Source organism: Malus domestica, chromosome 12 (genome assembly GCF_042453785.1).
Source record: "Malus domestica chromosome 12, GDT2T_hap1".
Classification (NCBI taxonomy): domain Eukaryota; kingdom Viridiplantae; phylum Streptophyta; class Magnoliopsida; order Rosales; family Rosaceae; genus Malus; species Malus domestica.
The window spans coordinates 3,992,414-4,019,772 of record NC_091672.1 but is presented as its reverse complement, the minus strand read 5'-3'; the positions used below and the strand labels follow the sequence as shown (position 1 = coordinate 4,019,772).

The window sequence follows — 27,359 nt, the reverse complement described above, 5'->3', positions numbered from 1 at the left end:
CTCCATCTTCTCCACCCCTCACCCACCGACACCCTTCCTCTTCCCTGATACCCACCCCTACCACCAAGCCTTTCTCCTCCCCCAAAAACCCAGCCCCTTCCCTTCCCCCAAAATTCCCTCCCTCCCTCTTCCCTACTCGACAGTAATGTACTTTTTCTCACCCTCCATTGTTGTACAATCCTAATGAATTCTGATCCAAATACAATCAGGCCTACAAACAAAGGATCTGGATATGGATCGAACAACACAAACGAATCCAACCCAGATAACCCTTTTGAATCTGGGTTCTAGGTTTTGATACAAACATAAAAGCAAATCAAAATCCTACAGTTTTAATCCAAAAAAAAAATGACAGCAGAAATGTAGAGAAAATAAGGAGAAAGATTGAAGCTTTCTTCCAAATTCAATCACAAACTAACAGTTACAACAAAATACTGCAAGTTATAAAGCAAAATGCAGAACAAAGTATACTTAATATAGAATAAAAAGGAGAAAGATTGAACCTTTCCTCAAGCGTTTAGTCAAAACCCACGCTCTTCCCAGCAAAATATTCCCCCACTTTCCAAGCAATTAGATTAAAGGGGTGTGATATCCACACATCCCATTTTACTTCTCACATACCTTTTTAATTTTCAACCGTCGGATTGGATGAATTGAAAAATATCAATGGACAGAATTATCAAGGGGTGTGTAAGAAGTAAAATGGGGTGTGTGGATAGCACGCCCCAAATTAAAATGTTGAGCGGGTACACACCCACTTTCCAAATTTTCTCCAACTGCCCCCAAAGTCTTCTAGGTTTTTAGAAGAAATTTCAAAACTGTCTCAAAGATATTTTCGAGCCCTTTGCTGCTGCGTTTTACAGCGCTAGTGTGAGAGAGAATATATCCAAAGAGAGAGGGAGAGGGAGAGATAGAGACCCACTAATGGACAAAGCCACAAAACAGGTTGAGTAAATCGGCGAGATCTGAGGTCACCTCAGGCGAGGAAGCACTGACCGGAGCTTCTTCTTCGCCTCCAGGAACCGCGTCATTTCGAGGTTCTGTAGCACACGAATAAATTTGCACTTCATTTTTTTAATTAAGTTTGAAATTAGAATTTGTGAATTTGCAGAGAGTTTGCGTGAGGGCTGTTTTGTTGTTTTGATTTGCAGAGAAAAGAATGGAGGGAGGGAATTTTGGGGGAAGGGAAGGACTGGTTTTTTGGGAAGGAGAAAAGGCTTGGTGGTAGGGGTGGGTATCAAGGAAGAGGAAGGGTGTCGGTGGGTGAGGGGTGGAGGGGTGGAGAGATGGGGAAGACGAAGGGGGTTCTGTTTTTTTTTTATATATATAATTATTTTAATATTTTTTTAATGACACGTGGCGCACAGTCATTGTCCACGTGGCGCGCCACGTCATCAATTAACAGAAGACTTAACAGTTTGACTAACAGATGTATGAGACTGTTCAAAAAATTACACTTTAGGTATGTACCCGATGTGGGACTTTATCTTCACATTCTTACAGATATATTAAATGGGCAAAACGATTAATATTGTTTTCTTGGTATAAAAAAAAAATATTCATTTTAGCATTTAAGTGACCAAACCGAAACAAAAACGTCAAGCATGAGTTTTATCTACCCAACAACTTAAGCAGAAGTTCAAAGATTTTCTATACAAGTTCCACTTATTACTTATTTTTTCGGTTACAAAATGCAATTAATTAATATATTATATACCAAAAGATTATATAGAGAGACAAGTTGTAGAATGGTTAGATCTATGGACATGGTACTCTCTATTTCAATGCGATTTGAGAGTTTAATTTTTTCACATATTCTTAGTGTAACATGATATTTAGTCGATATATTAATCCTTGTAATCTTGCAGTTTTAGTGAGCTCGACTGTCAACAAAGTGTTTAAAATATTTTTATTGTTTTGCAATTAATTATATTGTATTGCAATATTTTTAAACCTAGTTTGAATAGTCTATAAATATGTCTATATAAGGGCCTTTATTCAATAAATGAAAATATCATACTTTTCTATTATAATAAAAATCCAATCTTCAATGGAAAATATCATTGATTAGACAATAATGAATGAATTCGTAACAAGGCACCAGTAAGAAGTGGTCAAAAAAGTGATATTTTATTTATTCATTATATATATATATATATATATATATTTTGATAGATCGGTCATAATTAGATATCGAACTCTTTGTGTTTATAGTAATTGATTTTATAACTCAAACACTCAAACGTTTGTCATTGCACATACTGATCAAATGTTAAAAGTTAAAATTCAAGTTCGGAGAAAGCAATGGTGTCAAAACTTCGGCTTGTTGGTAAACTAAAAAAAGGTATTTAGCTAGAGGTTTCATTGATAAATATTCCTTGGCCCCTTGGGCCCTGATAATCATTATCAAATTGAAGTTGGGTAGAAGCAGATAACAGCAAAAGTCAAGTCAAGCAATGGCAACGGAAGCTAGGTCGAACCACCTCAATTCCTACTGCTAACAAACCACCATCCCTCCACACGCTGATAGTCTCTTAAACAAAGAATTCCCGCACACACAAAGCGTACCACTTCTACCTTCTAAAGCAACCGCGTTGTGTTGCCACCTCCCCACGCGGCCTCGCCGCATTCCTCCCTTATATATATACCCACACCACACTTCACCGTCTCATCTCTCATTCTTCTCAGCTACACCCATTTCACTACTTTCTATTCCCTACAAATTGTTTGCTGTTCCTCCGACGTCCTCCGCCATGTCAGAGAAACAAGCCCATTTGAACGGGGCCTACTACGGCCCCTCAATCCCTCCCAAATCCCAGTCCTACCACCGCCCTGGCCGCGGCGGCAGCGGATGCCTCGGCTGCTGCTGCAGCTGCATCTTCGGCCTTGTTTTCAAGCTCATCATGACCGCCGTTGTCATCCTGGGCTTGGCGTTTTTCATCTTTTGGCTCATCGTCCGCCCTAACCGTGTCAAGTTCCACGTCACGGACGCCACCCTCACGCAGTTCAACTTCTCCAACGACAACACCCTCCACTACGACCTCGCCCTCAACCTCACCATCCGAAACCCTAACAAGAAGATCGGTATTTACTACGATCGCATCGAGACCCGGGCCTTTTACGAGGATCAAAGGTTCAGCACGGTTACCTTGACGCCCTTTTACCAAGGGCATAAGAAAACGAACGTGTTGAACCCCGTGTTCCAAGGCCAGCAAGTGCTTGTAGACTCGAAGGCGCTTTCAGAGTACAATCAGCAGAAGAGTACTGGGATTTACGAGATCGATTTGAAGATTTATCTTCGGATTCGGTTCAAACTCGGATTGATCAAGACTGGCAAGTTCAAGCCCAAGATTGAATGCGACTTGAAGGTTCCCTTGACTCAGAACGGAAATTCAGTTGGCACTTTCCAGACTACCAAGTGCAAAGTTGATTACTTCTAATCAATCTTCACAGCCTACGATTGATCGATCGATCATTTATCTTGTTGTTCATTCAGTTTTTGATTTTTTTTTTTTAAATTTTTGCTACTATTCTTTTGTTTTTTTTGTTTTTGGCATTATTATTACGTTACTAGGTAGCTCTCATATATACGGAGATGATTATATGATTACTTTTGATACCTACTTTGGTTACGCATGTTCATAAATAAATATTGATGGATTATTTTTAGTGGTTAGACTTTTGTTTTCCGTGATGGTTTTGAAATTGATGTTTTAGTTACACTTGTTCAACGTTCATGTTCATAAATAAATATTGATGGATTATTTTTGGTAATTAGACTTTTGCTTTCCGTGATGGTTTTCAAATTGATGTTTTAGTTACACTTGTTCAACGTTTCATTTCTTTCAAAAAAGATAATCCGCCACTAAAATCTCATGTCATTTCTAATTCTTAACGGTTGAATATTGTCCTTTGGAATAAAACTTAAAAAAAATAAATGAATTGCGAACACATGCAATCTAATTAGAATTGTGAACCGTTGATTGGTGAGTTATATAATATGTAATGTTTACTTCAATCAACAGTTATCAATACTTACCATCACGATGGAGAAACTTACTTATTCTGATTTCAATGTTTTTAAAGAAACTCTCTAAATGTGAATAGTTACACGAACAGAGAGATAACAGATACACTAAAATGGATATATAGGAAAGTACTTTCTTGAGCATTGGGATCTCATGTTGGCTGTCTCGTCTCTTCAGCCACTTATTCTATGTCACATGGGCTAATTTTGCTGAAAGAGGAGACAGCACATTGTAAGTCGAAGTCGAATATAGCAGCTGCTTGTACCAAAACAGATGCTCCTTGCTGTGTTTATTAAATCAACCTTTTTGCCTGATTTTAACTAACCACAATTACATATCAGATTTATCACATGGTCCTTTCTTGCGTTTTTAAGCCTAAAATATCTAATTAATGAACAAACTTGTAAATTTAAACCAAACGAATAGTTGATTAGGTCATAACTTAATCAAAGATTGAATGTTAAAAAATTATAACTTTCTAGAGCAGTGTATTTCCTTCTATGTACTTAAATTCGAATCTTTATCTTTATAGTTTAGATTAATTTAATATAAAATATCATATGTATCAAAAAAGATAAGCTTTCTAAAACTTTTGCGAACTCTTACCGACTGCAGATTTGACTTAACATACTTATAAACTATAATAGCCTTCTCATGTTTTCATATTAATTAAAAACAACTTGGTAAACATAGTTTGGTGGCTAGCTTTCCGTTGTTTCATGGAAGAGGAGGGAAGAATTCGTGAATGCTTATCCATTAAGGTAATACATGCTTATTATATATATATAGGGGGAGCTTAAGGGGAGGGATCCGCATTTTTTCAAAAAAATGGGGAGCCTTCTCTTAACCATTGGATGAAATGGGTGGTTGAGATTAAATAGCTGATATAATCTTTCTTTTTCCTTTTTCTTTTTTGGTTCCCGCCTCTTCCGTGCGGCACGGGCGCACATCATCTCCCACGAACAAAGCGCAATACCAGCCAAATCACAGGCCATCGCGAATAACCTTTGAGATTTCAGAGATTTCAGGTATGGGTCTCCTCCTCATTCACTATTTTAGATGATTAATTTGGATTTGGATTGAACAATTGGGGTTTTTTCTGGTTCTCTCCTCTTGCGACACAAATATCTCCCACGAACAGAGAAGCAGTTGTGTTTCGGGTTATCCTTTTTAGTAATCGAATACCCTCTAATTGAAAAGGAACTCTTCATTAACAACTAAGGAGCCAAGTTTATCCTTTTTAGTAATCATGTGGGTTTTTCTAGTTAAAGTAAATAGAAATTGTGAGAAGAATGGGCAAACATGGAGGCTGGAAGAGTTGACCTTGCAGGTGGGCAGCCTGTGAGAGCAGCTAAGAAGACAAATTGAAATAAATTGAAAAGGAACTCTTCATTAACGATATACGCCGCTGTAATAATTGGGATTGTCTTGGAAACCCACTAAAGAAAACTGACCTTGAAGAGGTTTATCGCCTTGGAAAAGCAAGTTACTCACATAGACGGTTCACTGAAAATCGAGAGGCAGTGGACGAGATAGAAAATAGAAATTCGGGATGGTTTTTGAGTTCTAATTCAAATTGGTTACAGATTTTTCTTGAATAATTTGAGTTTTGTTCTTCTTTTCAAGTTTTGTTGATGCTTTTTATTATTCTTTTTGGTGTGGATGTTTGATTGTGCTAATGTTCATGTTCAAGTTATGGAAGCTAATGAGATGGCTATTGAAGTTACGGGAACTAATGAAATGCCTATTCAAGTTATGGAAGCTATGGACTTAAATTCGTATCTTTATCTTTATAGTTTAGATTAAAGGAAAACTAATGAAAAGGACTTGAAAACTTTGAGTTTTAATGATAAGGACAAAATAAAGGGTAAAGTGAATAGTACCAGGATTGACTTTTTAGTGTAAAAATGTGGTTTTTCGTTAAAGTGAACAGTACCGGGTGCTTTTCGTTAAAGTTCCCTTAGATTAATTTAATGTACTTAAATTCGAATCTTTATCTTTATAGTTTAGATTAATTTAATGTACTTAAATTTGAATCTTTATCTTTATAGTGTAGATTAATTTAGGAAAAATTAGGTTCTCATCCTTCATTTTGCTACTCCATTGATTAAAATCCTATTCCTTTTCAATTTTTGATCAAGGTCCTTGGGTATTAATAACATCATTAATTATTTCAATAATAAAATATTTTTTATTTCTAAATATATTCATTTAATGTTAAAAATGTTACAATTAGTATATTTATATTTATCACTAAATTTTTTATCATATATTTTTACTTTTAGTTTGTACCCATTTTTAATTTGTAATTCTTTTTTAACTTGTACCTATTTTCTTTTCAATTTTAATTTGTACCCATATATTAATTTCTTTTTTTGCCCATATTTTTTAAACTTTATTTGTATTTGTACCCATATATATATATATATATATATATATATATATATTTTTTTTATTTTTACTTTTTATTTGCCTAAATGTACCCATGCTAATTATATGTACCCATTCATGTAAAAAGTTTTAATCTTAAAATGTATTCATTCTTAAATATACTAATTTGTTATATGTAAAATGTACCCCTTTTTTTTATATATAAAATCTATTCAAATTTTTTCTAATCCATTTTTAAACTTATATGGGTACTTTCTTTTTTCTTTGATTTTAAAATGTATCCATGTCAAGTTTAATCGAAGAAATTTACTACTGTTGTTAAGCCTAATATCTTTTTTTTTTTTTGTGATTTTGAAGAATGTACCCATGTTTTGATACAATAATTTTTTTTGGTTAATTTTGATGAATGTACCCATGTACACACACACACACACACACAATAGTATATTTATATTTTAATATTTTTAATCCCACAAATTATGGTTTTTTTTATTTAAAATCTCATTTATATAAAGAACTAAAATTTCTAATTTTTAATTAAAAAAATATAGTAACGTACATAGAAATAAATTATCACATTAATGTCAGGGATCTCAATAAAAAATTAAAAACCAACAAGGTTTCAGTTAAAAAATATTCGTAACTAGGGACCGCATCCAAAGTCTCCCTTAATTTAATGTAAAATATCATATGTATTGAAAAAGATAACCTTTCTAACACTTTTGCGAACTCTTACCGACTGCAGATTTGACTTAACATACTTATAAACTATAATCGCCTGCTCATGTTTTCATATTAATTAAAAACAACTTGGTAAACATAGTTTGGCGTCTAGCTTTTTGTTTCATGGAACAGGAGGGAAGAATTCGTGAATGCTTATTCATTAAGGTAATACATGCTTATTATATATATATATATATATATATATATATATATATATATATATATATATATATATATATCCAATCCTAATCACAATTAATTTTTTTTTTTTTTAAAAACCCCTTTATTGGTTGTGTGACTCCTTCAACGAAAATTACATATAATAGAATATTTTGCCAAACTACTCCTACCCTAGTTACTGGAAAATAATGTGAAATGACGCTTAAAATCTTACCTCCTCATTGAATATTGAGGAACAAATTTCTGCTGATACCACGTTCATATTGGTCAATTTGGTCATTTGCCTCTCTGTTAGGTTGACATGCATATTTGCTGTAGTATATTTACCTTGTTTTAAGTTTTAATATTATTGCATAAACAAAAAATTAATCAGCAAATGGGAAGATAGAGAAACTACTCAGAAAGGGTCAAAATCCAGCTGCCGGAAATCATAATAAAGAGACAAAAGAAAAAATAGCCCTTTGATTTTATAGTCTGTACCATTATTGTTCAAGTACTGATATTCACACTCACATTTACCTTTTACATACCTTTTTAATTTTCAACCATTAGATCAAATGATTTGAAGAAGATAAATGACTAAATATTAACAAGAGTGTGAAAAGTAAAAATAAGTGTGAATAGCATTATCCTTATTATTCTAGAGAATTGTTATTGGCATTCCAAAAAATCTCATTGTGCACTCTAACCTTTCTATTATTAGAAATAAAAATACACTTGGGAGGAATATAGAATGATATTTTTAGAATGCTATTAACAATTCTCTTATTCTATTCCCATAAACAATTGATCCCAAAAAAAATATATATATATATTCCTTCCCTTACTTGCCCGTATCTTTAACCTTGACATGGTATCATAGTTTTTTTGTATTTTGTATTTTTTTTTGAACAAATAATATTATCTGCTCAAGTAATGCTGGGGAGACTCAATTTGTAAACTAAAGGACATTAAAGTTGGTGATTGGATTATTACTTAATGTGGATGCAAATTTATTCCTCTTGATCTTGGACAATTTTGCACCTACAAAACAATTAACATCTTAGGTTAAAGCCAAGAGCCTCACACGCCCACGATGAATTGGGGGGGGGGGGGCTTTGGCCGAAGAACCTCCGATGCCAAAGTTAGAATTTAGAGAAAAAGAGTGTTTAGAGAATTTTGGGATTTTTGCCAAAATGTTGGAATTAGTGTTTGGTGAAAATGGGAACCAATCTATAGGAGAGGAAGGGTGTGGCCGGCCATTAGGCCAAGGATGATTTATTTTGGAGGGTTATGGAGATAATGGGCTAGTTATTTTGGGGAGTTATGGAAATAATTGGCTAGTTAATTAGCAAATAATAATAACCTAATTAACTAGCTATTTGAATGTCATAAAAGGGAAAGAAAATGGTAGCAAAAAGCAAAAAAAATAAAAGGCATGGCCGGCCCTAGTGGGTAACCGGCCTTTGGTGTTTTTTGGTTATAATTTGGTGGTTTAATTGATAATTAAGGGATTGATTAGGTAATTAATCCCTTAATTAGTCAATTTTAGGAAATATGGAAGGAATATATTATTTAGCTAATTTATTAGCTAAATAATGGAATATAAAACATATTAAATAAATAAATTAGGTTTTGGGATTACCTTATAGAAAGGATTTGATGAAATAGGCTTTAAATTGTTACCTATTTTGAGCATTTTTGACTTGGTTGAAAGATGATTGCCCACTGCTTGCGCGTTGGAATCCCGGTATGCCTCAATGGTATTTTTGTCCTTTTTGTCTAAAAATCCACGTGGCGCCTAGTGAATATTATTGGCTCCACACTTAATATAAACATGCTCATTTTTTATTGTGACACCTCATTTGGTTTATCAATTTAGTCTACAAATTTAGTCTCCCTAGCATTACTCTTATCTACGCTAAGGGGGAGAGGGATGGGCTAGCAATAATTGAACCAAAGATCTCTCATTATAAGTGAAAATGAATATCATTAAACCGTAATACTAAGTAGCGACATAGTATCATAGTTTGTTTATGTACTGCGACCGAATACTTGGTCGACACAACATTGGTGTTTCACTCATAATTACATTGAGCCCCTTAGGATAAAATCACACTTTGCTTTTGACCCACTTCTCTGAATCTTACAAGGTGACTAGATTTTTGGCTAATGTCTGTATTATATAAAGAGAGTTTTAATGAAAATGGCCTTGCAATATAAATTTACTTAATCAATATTTATTTAATCACAAGATCGGATTGAAATCTCAATCACACTACTACGAAATAACCCCTTAAGTACCCTTTTAAAAAATGACAAGAGAAGCTAATTTACGGTGGATATTAGGTAAAATCCAATAGAAAATGACTGTAATGGCGGATAAGCGACAAAAATACTAGCATCAGGAAAATGCTTTTTCTCTCGAATAGCACTCTTAATCCACCAAGAAAAAGGAAAGCATTTAAATTTTTTTTTTTAAAAAGGTCAATGATGTCGGATAGAAGATTATTAGCGTCGGTTACACATGACATTAATACTCTCGTTGGATACAGGTGACATTAATTATTGAGCCAGCCCTTCAATTACAAACGCATTTAGGTCCTTCACAACCTTATAATTTTGGAGTACTGCTAGGAAAATCAAATTTTTTAACCAACTTTGTAAACTAAATGATGCGGTTGTAGATAATTAAATTTTTGATTAAATATCGATTAACATGTTTGTTTCTTATTGGAGACATATTATTTGGTTTACGAATTTAATATCCCTAGCATTATCCATAATTTTGTAGCTTGGCTACTGAAAGATGCAACGCCTTTGCACATGGGGCCACAAGTTTCAATGTATGTATAATGTAATGTATAGGCAGAGGATCCCATTGGGATGTACTAATGAAGGCTGCCGCTGATTCATTATGTTTATTGTTTGCGAGAAGTTGATCGAATATTACAATTTGTTCTTATAATTTAAAAAAAATTATTATTAAGCGTTTGGATAAAAAAAATAAGTTTGTGAGACCCTTTCGTTAGTTTTCTATTACACATGTCTTGTTCCTTAAAGAAATATAATACCTTCTTTTAACAAATAATAGTATACTACACTAAACTACGGAGAAGGGATTCGAAATAGAACCTCGACTGCAAATACGACTACTCTTAATCAACTGTACTACAAACCACTTGAAGAGAAATATAATACTTGAGTTACCTAAATGTTTTTCCAAATTCTAGTGAGTGGGTTGTGAGATGGCATTAAGTTGTTAAAAATTTGAGAATAACCCATCAAAATTTAGGTCATCTTTCTTCTTTTGAATTTCTTTTTATCAAACCCACAGGGAAAATTAGAACTAATTTGGTTAAAGTTGTATGTGAAGGTTCATTCTTTTTGTTCGTTATATTCATTGGTTTAGTACCCAAACCCAACGCTGAGGCCCAAAGCCCTGGTATATCCTTCGACAGTAGGAGTCCAAAAGATTTATGGGGTTGAACCCCAAAAAGAAGGAGAAAAGGCCAAATCATTTAAATTCTACAGCAAAAAATAGAAGTAGGATTATCTTCCCTATTTTTTTTTTCTCTTCCCTCCCCTTCTATTTGAACGATTACGGTTAAACTACGTCAACATATTATATGAATTTTTTATGAAAAGAGAAAGATAAAATAGAAAATGTGAGAAAAGGGAATGAAAATGGATGGAAAGAGGAGGGGAGATAATCCTATCCCTAAAAAATAAATTTTCAAACCCGGCCCAAATTTAGTTGAAACTTTGGTCACCCATAATAAGCACACTAGCATGAGATGAGAGCATCCCTAAGTGGCTCTTTAAAATCTTATAACCAAATATTATACAACCCTTACACTAAAATAAAAATTGATAATTAGGTAGTATTTTAATAGCTCTTGATCATTATAAATTTACCAGTTTAATCTTTCGTTAAGCAAGATTACAATTGTGTGATCCTATTATTAGGGGAGCAAACTGAACCTAAAACAAGTTTGTTCTCTAATTTAGTGTTTTGTCTGGAGGCTCTTAAGGTCCTTCATCTCGTCAACACAAGGAGTTATTTATTTTAAACCTTAAGTATTTTTGCAACAAAATAATTTGTTGCCTTCGCCAAATTCTTTCGTCCAGACCTATTATAGAAGTGAACTCTTTTAAAATAGTAGTTCAATCCGTCCACGGTTATTTTATTTATCACGAACTACGTCAAGGTCTAATGTGATGTAATAGTTTAGCCACTTAGGTTATTTATAACGCAAATTGAGTTGTTACCACAAGTGTTATCTAACCACAAAATTTAGGCGGGTGTATTCAATTGAGAATGTGAGAGATTTTAATGGATTTATAAATTCATGGATTTTTATGGAGTTTAATTGATTTGTAGAGATTCCATATAAAATTTTGATTCAATTCCCTCGAAATCTCATGGGAAGAGGTGAGATTTGTAGATACTTAAAATACACTACGAAATCTCTCCAATTCCCTCTAATTCTTCAACTTTCTCAAATTCTTTAAAATCAATTTCTAATTGAATACACCTGGAATGTTATAAACTTCTTTAAAATCTTAATTGAATACACCTGGATTTCTAAGGATTTTAATAAACTATTTTAAAATTCTAATTGAATACACCTAGAATTTCAGAGAATCACTTAAAATCCTAATTGAATACCCCTAGAATTATTAATTCCCTGAAACTCTCTCAGAATCCTAATTGAATACACCCCCCTTAAATTGTTTCTAAAATCTTCCACCGATGGGATTTTTGCAAAAACACTCCAACAAAAAGTTTCATAGCGCACATTTTCCAACCGACTAGGATTCTCTTCCCTCATTTTTCTATCATTTCTCATCCCCTTCTTTCACATTCTCTATTTTGTCATTCTCTTTCTATAAAAAATTAATATAATATGTTGACGTGACTTAACTATAACCGTTCAAATAAGAAGGAAAAGGAAAAAAAAAAGAAAAAAAAAAAGAGAGAGAATCCTACCCCTTTCCCAAGGACCTGGATTGTCTGCCCTCCTAGTTACCATGCCCTTTCATACCCTCTTACTTTTCTAGTCATTGATTTCATTTAATGCTCCATGTTTTGCCACCTACCCAACAGCTCCAAAACATCTTTAAAGCCTCCCACCTCTTCCACTTTTCCTAATCTTCACTCTCCCGCCTCTTCCACTTTTCTGCTACCTTTCCCGTAGTGCCTTTCCGATTGCTACCTTTCTCGTTACCTCCTTCTGATTTGCCTAATTTCTCTAGTCTTCCTAGGTCAGTTTATGTTAATTTTCTTTGCTTGGCCGATTCGTCTAATTGGGTGGATCGGGTGCGGTGAGTAATCTAATGGCTTTGAAGATTTCCTGGAAAAGTGGGTGCGGTGAGTAATCCAATTGTACGGCATAAAAAATGAAGGATTTTCAACTGTCTTACCTTGAAAATATCTCAACAAGCTTCATGCTTCACCATACACCATTTTTCTTTGCCTTTTAGACAAAAGATAGTTCTTCTGATCAACCTTTGTATAACCAAGAGATTCCCTTTCTCCAACATGCTTAGCCATCAACTCATAAGATTCCCAAAGCAAGATTCCAGATTCTTTTGCCAAGTCTAACTCAGCAGCCTGAGAGTCTGATATTTTTCGCTGAAATTGTAGCATATGTGCACACTCTGGTTTCTGAAGAGCATGATTGTGTTGTTCCTCAAATTCATGCACAAAAAACCTTCCATTGGATCCATTCAACTTAATAATCATTTTAGCATGACAACCTGTCCGTGTCGCTGCCCTTGGCTTCTTTATCTTGTAATCTTGCTTATCTTGGAGCCGAAAACCCTCCTTACTACAAGCAAAAAATCTTGAAGTGACTTCATTAGTTTTCTTATTCTTGTAGTGACGATCTTTTCTAATACTAAATCCCACTTTTCGTCTGTAGACATTGTATAAATTATAGGTTGTTTCTTGCGAATCAAACTCCATACCACACCTCGGTGCACAATCGAATTCGTTCGAGTCATCATTGTTGATATTATTTGCTTCTTCAGAATCAATCATTTTTAATCGGATCTGCAGTATAGGAAAAGGTATGGTACAGAAAAAAAATCAACATTTCAAAGTTGTTTCTTTTACGAAGGTTGTGGGCAATCTAGACAAATCCCTCTCCAGATTTTCAAAAATCAACATTTCAACATTAAACAGATCCCACGAATCTCTCTTGTGAATTACTCTAGAAGAACAAATAATGAGACACATTAAATCGGAAAAAGAGGACCCCAACATGTTATAAAAAAGAAATACAAATCCAATAGCAAAAACAAGCAAAGAAAATTAACATAAATTGACCTGGGAAGATTAGAGAAACTAGGCGAATTGGAAGGAGGTGACGGGAAAGGCAGCAATCAGAAAGGCACTACAAGAAAGGCAGTAGAAAAGTGGAAGAGGCGGGAGAATGAAGATTATGGAAAGTGGAAGAGGCGGGAGGCTTTAAAGATGTTTTGGAGCTGTTGGTGAGATGTCAAAATCTAGAGCATTAAATGAAATCAATGGCTAGAAAAATAGGAGGGTATGGAAGGGCATGGTAACTAGGAGGGCAGACAATCCGCCCTTCTACTTTTCTAGCCATTGATTTCATTTAATGTTCCAGATTTTGCCACCTCACCAACAACTCCGAAACATCTTTAAAGCCTTCTGCCTCTTCCACTTTTCATAATCTTCACTCTCCCACCTCTTCCACTTTTCTGCTGCCTTTCCCGTAGTGCCTTTCATATTGCTGCCTTTGCCGTCACCTCCTTCCGATTCGCCTAATTTCTCTAATCTTCCCAGGTCAATTTATGTTAATTTCTTTGCTTGTTTTTGCTATTGGATTTGTATTTTCTTTTTTTATAACATGTTGGGGTCCTCTTTTTCCGATTTAATATGTCCCGTTATTTGTTCTTCTAAAGTAATTGAGAACAAGAAAGATTCGTGGGATCTGTTTAATGTTGAAATGTTGATTTTTGAAAATCTAGAGAGGGTTTTGTTCTAGATTACCCACAACCTCCGTAAGAAACAACTTTGAAATGTTGATTTTTTTATGTACCATACCTTTTTCTATACTGCAGATCCGATTGAAAATGATTGATTCTGAAGAAGCAAATAATATCAACAATGATGACTCGAACGAATTTGATTGTACATCGAGGTGTGGTATGGAGTTTGATTCGCAAGAAGCAGCCTATAATTTATACAATGCCTACGGACGAAAAGTGGGATTTAGTATTAGAAAAGATCATCACTACAAGAATAAGAAAACTAATGAAGTCACTTCAAGAATTTTTGCTTGTAGTAAGGAGGGTTTTAAGCTTCAAGATAAGCCGGATTACAAGAAAGAAGCCAAGGGCAGGGACACGGATAGGTTGTCATGCTAAAATGGTTATTAAGTTGAATAGATCTAATGGAAGGTTTTTTGTGTATGAATTTGAGGAACAACACAATCATGCTCTTCAAAAACCAGAGTATACACATATGCTACAATCTCAGCGAAAAATATCAGACTCTCAGGCTGCTGAGTTAGACTTGGCAAAAGAATATGGTATCCCACTTCGGGAATCTTATGTTGATGGCTAAGCATGTTGGAGGAATGGAATCTCTTGGTTATACAAAGGTTGATCAGAAGAACTATCTTTTGTCTAAAAGGCAAAGAAAAATGATGTATGGTGAAGCAAGAAGCTTGTTAAGATATTTTCAAGGTAAGACAGTTGAAAATCCTTCATTTTTTTATGCCATACAATTGGATTACTCACCGCACCCACTTTTCCAGGAATTCTTCAAAACCATTAGATTACTCACCGCACCGATCCACCCAATTAGGCGAATCGGCCAAGCAAAGAAAATTAACATAAACTGACCTGGGAAGATTAGAGCAATTAGGCGAATCGGAAGGAGGTGACAGGAAAGGCAGCAATCGGAAAGGCACCACGGGAAAGGCAGCATAAAAATGGAAGAGGCAGGAGAGTGAAGATTAGGAAAAGTGGAAGAGGCGGGAGGCTTTAAAGATGTTTTGGAGCTGTTGGTGAAGTGACAAAATCTGGAGCATTAAATGAAGTTAATGGCTAAAAAGTAGGAGGGTATGGAAGGGCATGGTAACTAAGAGAGCAGACAATCCAGGTCCATTTCCCAACCACATACTTTCGTTGCCGCATTTCTTTTTTTAGTGGTCCAACCTTTCTTCCATATAAATCTCCACCCTTCTCTTTCAAGGAATTGGATCATCGCCGGATCTAATTGCTGGGGATCCTAGGGATCAACTCACGTAGGCCGTTGATCAAAAATCATACGGTCACAATTAAATGTTTTAAAAGTAAAACAGTCTCGTTTTACGTGAAAATATAAAAAAGAAAAAAATTATGATCGCACGATTTTTTATCAACGGTCCATATGAGTTGATCCATACGATTCCCATGAATTAGATCCGGCGAGGATCCAATTCCCTCTTTCAATTCCCCAACACACAACACAACAGAGTCACAGAGTCTGTAGCTGTACAACCCGAAACCGACTTTCATCCCTCGAACTGAGAGAGTCACTTTCTCGATTTCTCTCTCCCTAGCAGACTCCCCTCCCTTTGAACTCTCATCCCTATCAGTCCGTTCGTCGTTGCCTCATCCCCGTTTCTGTCTGTTCTTCGTCGATTCAGTTTCATCCCCGTCTCCGTCGATCGAGGTCCGTCCCACCCACATGACCATCTTCGTTGATCGAGGCCTCCGTCGATCCTAGTTTGCTTTTTTGTAGTTTGAGATCCTTCAAGATAACCTTTAAGGAGATTTGTCGAGTTTTACTTGATTTGGGTTTTTTTTTTTTTTTTTTTTTTTTGTTCTTTGTCTGATTTGGTGTTTTCTGCATGTGGTTCTAGTCAGGTATTAAGTGGATACAAATTCTAGATTTGGGATTTTCTGCATCTTGGTTCTAGTTAGGACTAGCAAGATTGTCCGCGATGCTGCGGATTTTGAAACTATACAAAATATGTAGAAAGTTTTTAAATCTATATATGATAAGATATTCTATTTATATATATGTGGCAAATCTATTTACAATCCTATCCACAATAAGGATAATGAGTAGCGTTGAACTTCCTTAATCTAATGGGTCTGTTTTCATTTTGCCTAGCGTGGTTGACTAAAATTAAGAGAGAAATAGAGAAAGAAATTCAAAAATTTGTCTATGAAGCAAAGGAATCAAATTCAAATTATATATGTGCACTCATTGGAATCAATTCGAATCTAATAACAATAATGGGTGATCTATTACCTATTAGGAAGAACACTTGGTAAAACTAATTTACCAAATATGGAAACCTCTGCCCATATGATTTGTAATTGATTGCAACAAATTTATTTCCATCACCAATGCCTCGAACTTGCAGGATCTAAATTTAAAAAAAAAAAAAAAAAAAAAAAGAACCTATAGCTATATGCACATTCGTAACCAAAAATGAAAGCATAGACCCTAAAACTAAAACTTCCATCATGGAGAAAAATATAAACATTGTGAACAGGAAAAGAAAAAAATTTCTAAAAAGGAAACTGAGAGGAGGGATTACATCAAATGGAAACTGCAAACACAAACTGAAACAAAATTGAAGAACAACAATTGAAAAGGAAAATAACAATCAAATCACGGTCGAAAAAGCCATCGGGTTTTGAATATTACAATTATGAAGCAATTTTTATAAGAAAAGTAAGTCAAACTTACAACATAGTGAGGAGTGTGCAATCTCGCTGCCAATTTGCTAAACCAAGATCATCTACACCAAATGAGAACATTTTAATCCTTCAAACTGCTCCTAAAAATAAAATAAAATAAAATAAACTAAATTAAATGAAGGGATCTATACCTTAAGACAACGGAAAAACAAAAAGGAACTCTGTCGATCAGTCTAGATCTCCCCGTCTCCCTTGTCCTCGTTCTTCTTGATTTGTGCAAGACATTTTTTAGAAGAAATGAGCGATGACACAGAAAATGCCAGTTACTTTCAACACTTACTTTTCCTACAACGGTTACCAAGTGCAAAAAGAAACTTCAACATGTTTGAATTATAATAATGAATTGAATTCCTACTATCTTGTTCCCATTTATGAGCTTCAATTATACATAGGGTATGATTTATAATTGAATTTGAGTGTCATTATTTCTGAGCTACTATCTTGATCATCCCATTTCTGAGCTGCAATCACACAAAATTTTCTTTGTGGTTGTCTAAATTTCGAGTGCAAGATAACTATTGTGGGGTGCCAATAACAGCTTCCTTAAATTTATATTTTTCTCCTTAATTTTATATCTCAAATCATGAATTTACATACACTTACACATATATATTACATTTATAATATTTGACTTAGGGATTTCCATATATTGTCAACAGCCATCAAGAATTTTGTGAACTTCATGGTCAAGATAAAGACTCCTCTCAAAAATTGACAACTGGAGGCACCATAAGTGCTCGATCTTGTAGTTCACTTTTTGTTTGCAATTTTTATGTTTCTTCACATTTCACGCTCATAATGTAACAGTAATCTATCTTAACTTTATATATCCGAAGTTATGAATGAGTAGATTAAAGCTAGAAAGTATCAAATTTTACAACTTTCTCCAAAAGCATATATCACTACAAAAGTACCAATTTTTCACATTAATCATAAACCATGCAATATTCTTTCATAATTTCCAATGAATCTAAACCCATAAATTGTCACATTTAGGCCCTTTTTTTATTTACATCCCACTTGTTACCCTCGTATGTAACATCTTATATTGACTAACGGAGAGGGGGTGATATGCCTTATATGTACATGCCCACCTCCTATAGCATGAGGCCTTTTGGGAATTCACTAACTTCGGATTCCATCGGAACTTCGAAGTTAAGCGAGTTCGGACGAGAGCATTCCCAAGATGGGTGACCCATTGGAAAGTTCTTATGTGAGTTCCCAAAAACAAAACTGTGAGGGCGTGACCGGGTCCTAAAGTGAACAATATCACGCTACGGCGGAGTCGAGACTGGGTTGTGACAGAATGATATCAGAGTCACTCTGTGTGTGGTGCAATTGTGCCGACAAGGACGTCGGGCCCCTAAGGGGGGTGGATTGTAACATCTCACATCGACCAACGGAGAGGAAGTGATGTGCCTTATATGTACATGCCCACCTCCTATAGCATGAGGCATTTTGGGAACTCACTGGCTTAGGATTCCATCGGAACTCCGAAGTTAATCAAGTTCGGGCGAGAGCATTCCCAGGATGGGTGACCCACTAAGAAGTTCTCGTGTAAGTTCCCAGAAACAAAACCATGAGAACGTGGCTGGGACCTAAAACGGATAATATCGTGTTACGACGGAATCAAGACTGGAATGTGACATTGTATATATTAATCCAAATTCATTCAAGAACCACTCTCAAATCTTTGACAAAATTTGGCAATTCAAACAAAATCCACACAATGCAGTCATCACAATCCCAAGACCAACATTAGAAAAATGCAGATAAATTCAGTGATAAGGCACATCATAAAAACCCATTAAGATTGAGATTCCACTAAATTCAAAACATTCTCATTAAAACATCCCAACTCACAAAATGCACATTCAAAACAACAACATACCTTACTCTAAACTTGCAGAGACTCCGAAGGAATTCCACATTCATTCGGCAATATAAATATTTAAAAAAAAAAAAAAAACTGTCGGTCAAAAAATTCTCGCCTGAGATTTTACTAACAGATAAAATTCTTAACATACCCAATTAGACCAAGCAAGAAGAACCAGTTGATAATCGAGAAAGTGAGGGGAGGGCACTCAGATCTACCAAGAACACATAAGAGCAAAAAATGAAATTAAATTTGTGATTGCAGTAACAAACCACAGTGAAAAATCAAATATTTGGCTTTGGGGTGGTTGAGAAGACGTGAGATTTAATTAATGGAAGCCACAGCCACAAACCGAAACAAAAATGAAGAACAACAATTGGAAAGGAAAATAACAATTGAATCACAATCGAAAAAACCATCTGGTTTTGAATATTACAATTATGAAGCAATTCTTATAGGATGAGTAATTGAACTTACAACTGATGTGGTATAAATTAACACACAAATTAAATCCTCTTTTTGACAATTGTAGTATGGATAAGTAAGGATCGTTTTAGGCCGGGGATTAGGAAGGACTACTAATATACTCAAATTAGACTCAATTTTACTTAACTAGACTTAAAAACACTAAACTAGACTCTTATGACTCAAAACTAACTCAAACTACTCAAAACAGGACAAAACAAGCAAACTTATTCAAAACTAACACTAAGGATGACTTTGGACGAATTCTAAACTAAAAAGACTTAAAACAATGAAAAGAAACCAATTTGGACATATTCTAACCTAAAGACACGAAATATAAAGGGGAGATTGGTTTTTGACGAATTTAAGACTAAAACTAAACAGATTTAAGACTCTAATTAACTTTGAACGAAATTGGGTGATTTAATGGGTGAATGGCTAGCTAGAGGGTCCTTCTCCACACATGACACATATGCATACGAACCGATTTCCAGTTACTCTTTCTATAAACCATGAATGGCAACACCCTAGATTAACCGTGAACAACACTAATTAACCCTCAAATTTTCCTAAGTTCATTGAATTGGACTCAGCATTGCAACCAAATTATTCTTATCAAGTTCCCTACACGAATAACATGATAGAGATACATATCAAAGATCATTAAGTTCTATGAAAATCATAAGCATTGACAAGACATTCGTAACTATGAACAACATGATACTCCTGTCAGGAATTTACTTAACACGATCATGACTAGTGACCTCCACTACTTTTAAATATAAGTTCATAACTATTAGGTAAAACTCCCTTATATTTTAGCATCAAATTCATACATGCAAACTAAGTATGCATCCTTAATCAATATACAAGAACAAATTCTGAATTAAACAGTTAAGCAAATTGCATTCATGATTTATGAAATTATAACTGGATGTAATCAATTCATATGCAATATATGTTCATGGCTTTAAATTCATCTCTAGCTAAATCGAGTTTAGTTCCTCATGTTCGCACTTAAACAAAGATAACTTAAATTAAACATTGAAATTAAAAGATAGAATACACCTAAGAATTCTTCAGCAATCCAAGCTTGAATGGCAGGGCACGGCAAAAGGTCTCCTCTCATTTCTCCTTGCAAAGCTGCGGCACAAAGAGGTTTCTGTGTAGGATGGGTGTGTGGTGCAATTTTATGATGAGAAATAGGGTGGTTTATGACTTATGCGGCACTATGTATTTATAGGAAGATGGAAGGCATGGCAAAAAGGCTGAATTAGGACTCCAAATCAGCAAAGAACAAGGACAATTCTCATCAAATTTCAGGGAGGAAAAGAAGTAGTCCTTGCATCAGGAAATATAGCTTCTAGAAGGGCTAGGTGCGGCACCAAATTAGGGATAGGATCTTGGCTTCTAGAAACCTGATTTGTAGGTATCCTAATCTGAAAATAAGTCCCCCTTGCAGCTGGAATTAAGGTAGAATATGATTAGGATAATGTTAGGATAAGATAAGATAAGATAAGTTGGATAATGTTTTGGATAACGTTCCTTCTTTTTAGTTGATTCCTTATCTTCTTTATCTTGACTTTATTTTCTTCATCTCTTCAGCATATTCCTAACCTCTTGAACTTTAAAAACGTCCATCCACCTTGCTCCATGCATGTGCTATCTATTTCTGGCCCACAACAGCTCTAAAATGCTCCAAATTGCACTTTTTTGGCAACTTTGTCATTTGGACCTATAAACACACGAAAATAGCTTAAAACACTCTAATAAGTAGAAACTAACTATGAAAATGCAAGAAAACAAGTTAACTAAGTCGCATAAATATACTCCTATCAACAACGCAATGAGGAGTGTGCAATCTCGCTGATTTGTAATTCGTATATGCAACCAAAAAGAACACCAGCAAAGATCATTCTAAAAAAGTATAACACTCAAATATACAAAACCCCCATAACCTTCTATTTGGCTATCGAAATTTGACACCACACTTGCAGACGTACGACCAATAAATTACTGATTGATAATGTAACAAATTATATAAGGCTTATTATTTACCTTAATCATTTTTTTTCTAATCTTGTCCGAATTATTTTCCCTGGATTAGCATTGGGGTTGGTGACCTCGAGCGTTGTGGCAACTCTTCTACTCTCATCATAAAAAATGGCTCCTTTTTATAAACAGATTATCATCAATGCATCGCTGCTCAATACCCAAATCATCAAATGTGAGACAAAGCAAATTCTAATGTTTAAAAGGAATTCCACGAAATAAATAATGTCTTTATCAAATCTTTAATTAATTACAGCAAAACCCAAAAATTTAAAAAGTTTTAATAACCTTACATGACCACTCATCAGCAAGGTCAGGGCAGCAAAACCCAACAAACCCAAAATATTCCAATAAATCCCACACAAAAAAATCCATTTCAAAAAACCTACAAACAACAAATAATTCACTACTTTTTCATACGAATTCGAACAGAGCTATAGAACATACTGATTTGAAGCGAGAAACCTCAGTGAAAATAGTCCAGGAAGCCACGTCGATCTCAAGAAGTAGAGAAAATTAGGGATTTTTTCCTGGCTCCAAATCATCCTTAGACGCCGTTACTCTTAAAAAAAAAAAAAAACAACCAAATTAGGGATTTTTGCCAAAAAAGAAATAGAACAGAAACACAAGCTTTACTCACACATTGTCTTCAAAAATTTACATTAGGTTTTTCTGTTTGGAATTGGATCAGGAAATGGACCCGTTGGGACTGACCCTTTTGGCCCATTTCAAACGGATCGAGTTAAGTCCGGTTACATTTTTGAAAATGCAATGATCCACCCCGTCCCGTCCTATTTCACTCTAATTGGATAGGGTCCGGTTTCATTAAATTTGGGCCCGACCAGGCCGTGCCCACCCCTATATTTGATGGTATTGTTGATGCAAAGAAAAATCAATGAGATAAGATCGTAAAATTATATAAAGACAAAAATGCAAAAGATATGTCGCAGTACATCAAAACTAAATAACTTTTCGATTTCGTTGATTATATTTACATTGTACGAGAGGGATGTAAGGGAGAGATTGAGATCGAGGAATATTTGGAAAAAAAAATATTTGCCGATTAATCCTATAAACTTGTAATGCGTAATTTTTCTACTAAATTTTAATTTTAGCCAATTACTTTTCTAAACTTTTATAATGATTTAATTTCTCCCTTTCGTTAAGTTTTAAAATTTTCCATCCAACATTTCATTATCTTTACCGCGTGTTGTCCATGTAAGAAATTTATAAAGGGTAAAAAAGTCAAATTGCTAAAAAACTACCCCCAACTAATTTTGCTTTCCCTTCCCTTCCCTCCCCTAAATTCCTAACCCAGAAAGAACAAAGCTTAGCTACTGAAAAATTAGCGGAAATTCCGATTAGAATGCTAATGTGACTGGTCGTTGGTTTGGCCCATTTTCAATCCTTTTCTCTTTTCTACAGAATTCATAAGTTTGAAAAGTACCCCTCTAAAAGACTAGAATTCTCTCACTTGCTAGTTTTCTCCATTCGTTGATTACTCTCTTGAAATTTTATAATTATTCAATTTCTCCATTTCATGAAGTTTTCAAATTTTCCATCCAACATTTCATTATCCTTACCGTGTGTTGTCCACGTAGGAAATTTACAAAGGGTATAAAAGTCAATTTGCGAAAAAACTACCCCCAACTAATTTTGCTTTCGTAACCAAAGCATCTGTAGTATCAAGGAGACATCCATATTACAGTAGAAAAGAAACTAATTAGGGAAAATAAAAGCAAATAAATACATGCACGCAGTACGACATACATATTGTCGAGCAGAAACTCATATACTACAGGGCAGACGTAATAAAACTGGTAGAGCTTTGAACCCTAATCGGTTCTTCATCCGCATTCAACATGGTATCTAGTTCCTTCACAAATATCTCCATCGCCGCCGCCGGCAAACAAATCGGAACCACGATCCCATCTTCCCCTCTGTTGTCTCTAAACGGTATGTAAAAGCTAGCCACTCCAGGTATTGCCCCGACCCCGCCCTTCGCTGGCCCACCATAAGCCGCTTTCCCCCACCCAAAATCCACTTCTCCGAACCCAGCACGTGTCACATCAGACATAAGGTAAGAATTCACCACCGTGAAGTGGGGCCTACCCTTAATAACCATGAGGTCAGCCAACGATCTCATGTATTCCTCCGTCACGTCCGCCTTGGCCTTCCTCACTAGCTCCAACGCGTACCCCAATGGGTTGTTGCATAGCCTCCCTGCCGTCGTCACCGCCACCGGGAACGCAAAAGCGTTGCCGTAATAACCCACTGGCAACGGAGGGTTGAACTTGGACCGCGCGTTCACAATGCACAACACGCGCACCTCCTCATTTGGGTCCTTCTGGAGCGCGATGGTACGGCAGCGCCAGAGGCAGGCCGTGAGGACCTCGAACGTGGAGCACTTGCTGAGGAACTGCGGGACAAATCTTCGGATGGCGGACACCTCGGTGGGGCGGAAGAAAAAGGACCGGTGGACCATGTCATCAAGTGGAATTATGGTGCCCTTGGTGTCTTCCACTTCTTCGTACTCGCGGTGCGTGCACGTCACACGCGGTGGGTAACGCGCATTGAGCAGCTCCCTCTGCCACACCGGCTGGACGGTCGGGGAAACTGCGCCACGCGCTATCTCTCCCAAGGCCGTCATGAATTGGACGAGCCCCGCCGCGTCGCTCATGGTGTGGTTAAGACGGAGGGCGACGATGAAACCACCGCACTGGAGCCGCGTCACCTGTTTATGAATTACGACAAATACTGTTTAGTTGAAGGCTACGTTACAACAAACTACTCTACAAACAGGACAATAATTGTCCTGAGTTTCCTTAACCTTACGTACTATCATGAAAAGGAAAATAATATGTTATCTGCTCCAAAATAATAGCTGATATAAAAAGAAAAGAAAACCAAAATAATAGCTGGTATAAAAAGAAAAGAAAAAAAATTTACTGATGTGTCTACACATGTGATATATATTGATGCTACCCGTCTGTATTTAATTTTTCATCGATGGTAACTTAGTGTCGGCGAGGTAGATCGTCCTTGTTCAAGATCATTATTTTAGGATTTGAATTTCATATGGATTCAAATTGTAAAGATTTTAGAGATTCTCACATTTTAATTATTCGTCATGTATCGTATGATCAGAAATTATCTAACTTTTTTATTTAAAATTAAATACAAATAATACATCACAAAAACTGATCACACACCATGTAAGATAAACAGTTAAAATGTGGAGATCTTTAAGATCCCCACAAAGTAAGTACGGACAGGATCCTCTTTCATTATTTTAAGTACCATATGTTTTTGTCCGACATTTTTAAAGTTACAAACCTAGTAATAATATAAAATAGTTCAAATTTTATATTTTAAACAAAATTATTGGGTATAAAATATAATTATACCTAACTAGTCAAGATATTCTTTTGGGGCTGACATTCAAGATGCTATATACTCTTTTGGACGATCTAGTTTACTGTTAGCACGCAAACCATTGTTGAAACAGTCATGCATGGAAATTTTTTAATATGATCGGTACACGGGATGGTACATCACGTGTTATTATATAAATAATAGGATATGTGTGCTAAAAAGTTAATAATTTAAAAAATAAATTTTTTTACTACTCATATTAAAACACATGATTTACCACTTGTGTTCTCGTCACAATTAAAAATTTCTCTATGTGATGGACCACACACGTGAAATTTCTCCATAGATTTTTATCGGGAATGATAGATTGCAACTTTGAAATTTTCTCAAAAAACCATCATGATCTTTTAATCATGGATGCATGATAGATGGCAAGTTTGAAAATAAGAGAGATGGATGCCTAATTATTATTTCATCACTACTACGAAGAAGAACAATATAGATGCTTAAAATATACTTATATAATACTATTGCTTCGTTTGGTTGGTTGAATGAGATTTGACATTAGAGATATGATTAAATTGGCAGAGATTTGTAAGACATAACTTGTAACTCATGTATAGAGATAAGTTAGATAACCCACTCTATTGTGGATTCATAACCCATCATATCCAGTCATGTCCATCTCACGTTTTAACACAACAAACAACGGACTAGACTCAAGTCTATTTTAATTGATCACAATATATCTCATCCATCCTACCACACAAGGCCTATATTTACACAAGAAGATTTATGAAATTTGGTGTAACTTACACCATGAACAAATCATAATAAATTAGTATCAAATTTGAAATTCAAGAAGGTTGTATTTAAGATCATTCACTTATAAAAGAAAAGAATTATTATTGGCATTTTAAAATTTTCATTTTGCATTCTAAACTTTCTATATTTAGAAAGTAAAATACACTTATGAAGAGTGTAAAATGAGATTTTTAGAGTGTCAATAACAATTCTCTAAAAAAATTACTAAATTATACTACCAAGTTACGTTAACCAACATTTATTAAGTGATTCTAGTGACATGTACTAGTTTGTTTATACATATCTTGGCACTTCTAATTTTTCACTGACGTTCACACTTCTAATTTTTTACTTTTTATGTTATTAACGTCAGGGTAGTCAACTTGTTTGCCAGAATTAAGTGGATATCTTATCATTTTTATGAATCCATGTGTATCGTACGTCTATTGTTTTTGGATAAGAAGACACATCTCTTAAAAAAAAATTTGGATCATAGAAACATAATTTGAATCATAAAAATCTAATATTTCAGTACAAAATAATAACACAAAAATAAAAAGAAAAAAAATGATGAATATCGTATCACTGACATGAGCTGAAAAGTGTTAATGATGAAATTTTGAGTCCTAACTTTCTATAAAGTACATACGTAATCGTACCTGAATTAGCAAGAGTGGGCAATTAAGAACCCCATCGGAACCACGAACATTATAAAGAAGCTCCTCCAAGCAAGGGAACGGTGGCTGAAGGGCGTCACCAAATTGCTCTAGGGTAACGTCGGCATCAGCCTCAATGAACATGACACCCTCAGCCGTGCATTCCACCGTGAGCTTCCGGTTAGGTCCCTCCCTGAGCCTACCGGCGAAAGGGTAGTAAAACACTAAGGTTTGTGCAATTGCCTCTCTAAGGACATGCACAGGATCCCTTCCTTGCATGGAGGGATCGTACTTATAAAACTGTATCACGGGGATCTGAAATCGAAGACCTTCTTGATCATCGATATCAGAAAGTTGTCGAAACTCATGTGGCGTGGCCTTTGCCGGCGCCACCAGTTCCGGTTGGCGCCTCCGCACTGTGAAGACCAAAGAATTAGGAGAAGATGCCATTTCCTCAGTGAGAGAAAGTTTTGGTGGTTATCACACTAGAATATAGACAGGTTGTAGTGGTGTGGTGTGGTGTGTACTATCGTAGTTCAACCTCGAGAGGTTATTTATAATGCGCCAGAGGGCAATGGGAAGCGCGAAGGCATGCCCTACAACTTTTTTTTTGTGTGTGCATTATTTGGGTGGGTGGGTGTGAAATTGCATTGTAAATTTCATGGGTCTTTTTCTTTTGTTTTGAAAAAGACCGATGGTGGGCTTGACTGGAATTGGTTGTTAGGAACATACACTTACATTTCCTACTAATTTCACTGGGGTTCTGATCGGTTGGACTTGAACCTTTATAATAGACCTGGACTAAAGAAATAGATAAAAAGAAAGACTTGACCTGAATTGGTTGTTAAAAATTGTGTTTAGACACGTCAGGAGTTTGTAGCGTGAGATTCTCCCACCCTTAAATTGTCGCTTGTGTTATAAAAAAAAAAAAAAAAAAAAACCCTTGTCCACATGTATGGAGAAAAAATGGGAGCGAAAGCGATACTCACCTTCCTAGACTGGCATTAGAGGGGAGCAGATGGATCCAAATGACACACAAATTTGTTTTTTTCTGCCGTATAATTCGATAATATACAGATATATAAACAGTTTTATGGG

General features: G+C 35.3%; 3 protein-coding genes across 3 annotated transcripts; 1 reads left to right on the top strand and 2 right to left on the bottom strand.

The window, feature by feature from the left end:
* The first annotated feature begins 2,331 nt into the window (after positions 1-2,331).
* Positions 2,332-3,676, top strand: LOC103423208 (NDR1/HIN1-like protein 3). Its single transcript, XM_008361281.4, has one exon. The coding sequence runs from the start codon at positions 2,754-2,756 to the stop codon at positions 3,438-3,440; it is 687 nt and encodes a 228-aa protein (XP_008359503.2). The 5' UTR covers positions 2,332-2,753; the 3' UTR covers positions 3,441-3,676.
* Positions 3,677-12,750: 9,074 nt separating this feature from the next.
* On the bottom strand, positions 12,751-13,347 carry LOC103414734 (protein FAR1-RELATED SEQUENCE 5-like). Its single transcript, XM_029090565.1, has one exon. The coding sequence runs from the start codon at positions 13,345-13,347 to the stop codon at positions 12,751-12,753; it is 597 nt and encodes a 198-aa protein (XP_028946398.1).
* Positions 13,348-23,054: 9,707 nt separating this feature from the next.
* Positions 23,055-26,857, bottom strand: LOC103423207 (benzyl alcohol O-benzoyltransferase-like). Its single transcript, XM_008361280.4, has 2 exons — positions 26,265-26,857; positions 23,055-24,160 (listed from the first exon to the last, which is right to left on the bottom strand). The coding sequence occupies exons 1-2, from the start codon at positions 26,709-26,711 to the stop codon at positions 23,222-23,224; spliced, it is 1,386 nt and encodes a 461-aa protein (XP_008359502.2). The 5' UTR covers positions 26,712-26,857; the 3' UTR covers positions 23,055-23,221.
* Positions 26,858-27,359: the final 502 nt, after the last annotated feature.

What these genes read in the sequence shown, in the direction of transcription:
- LOC103423208 (XM_008361281.4), top strand. Translation starts at nt 2,754, where the DNA reads ATGTCAGAGAAACAAGCCCATTTGAACGGGGCCTACTACGGCCCCTCA.
- LOC103414734 (XM_029090565.1), bottom strand. Translation starts at nt 13,347, where the DNA reads ATGATTGATTCTGAAGAAGCAAATAATATCAACAATGATGACTCGAAC.
- LOC103423207 (XM_008361280.4), bottom strand. Translation starts at nt 26,711, where the DNA reads ATGGCATCTTCTCCTAATTCTTTGGTCTTCACAGTGCGGAGGCGCCAA. An exon ending in GCCCACTCTTGCTAATTCAG is followed by an intron (nt 24,161 to 26,264) that starts GTACGATTACGT and finishes ATTCATAAACAG; the next exon opens with GTGACGCGGCTCCAGTGCGG.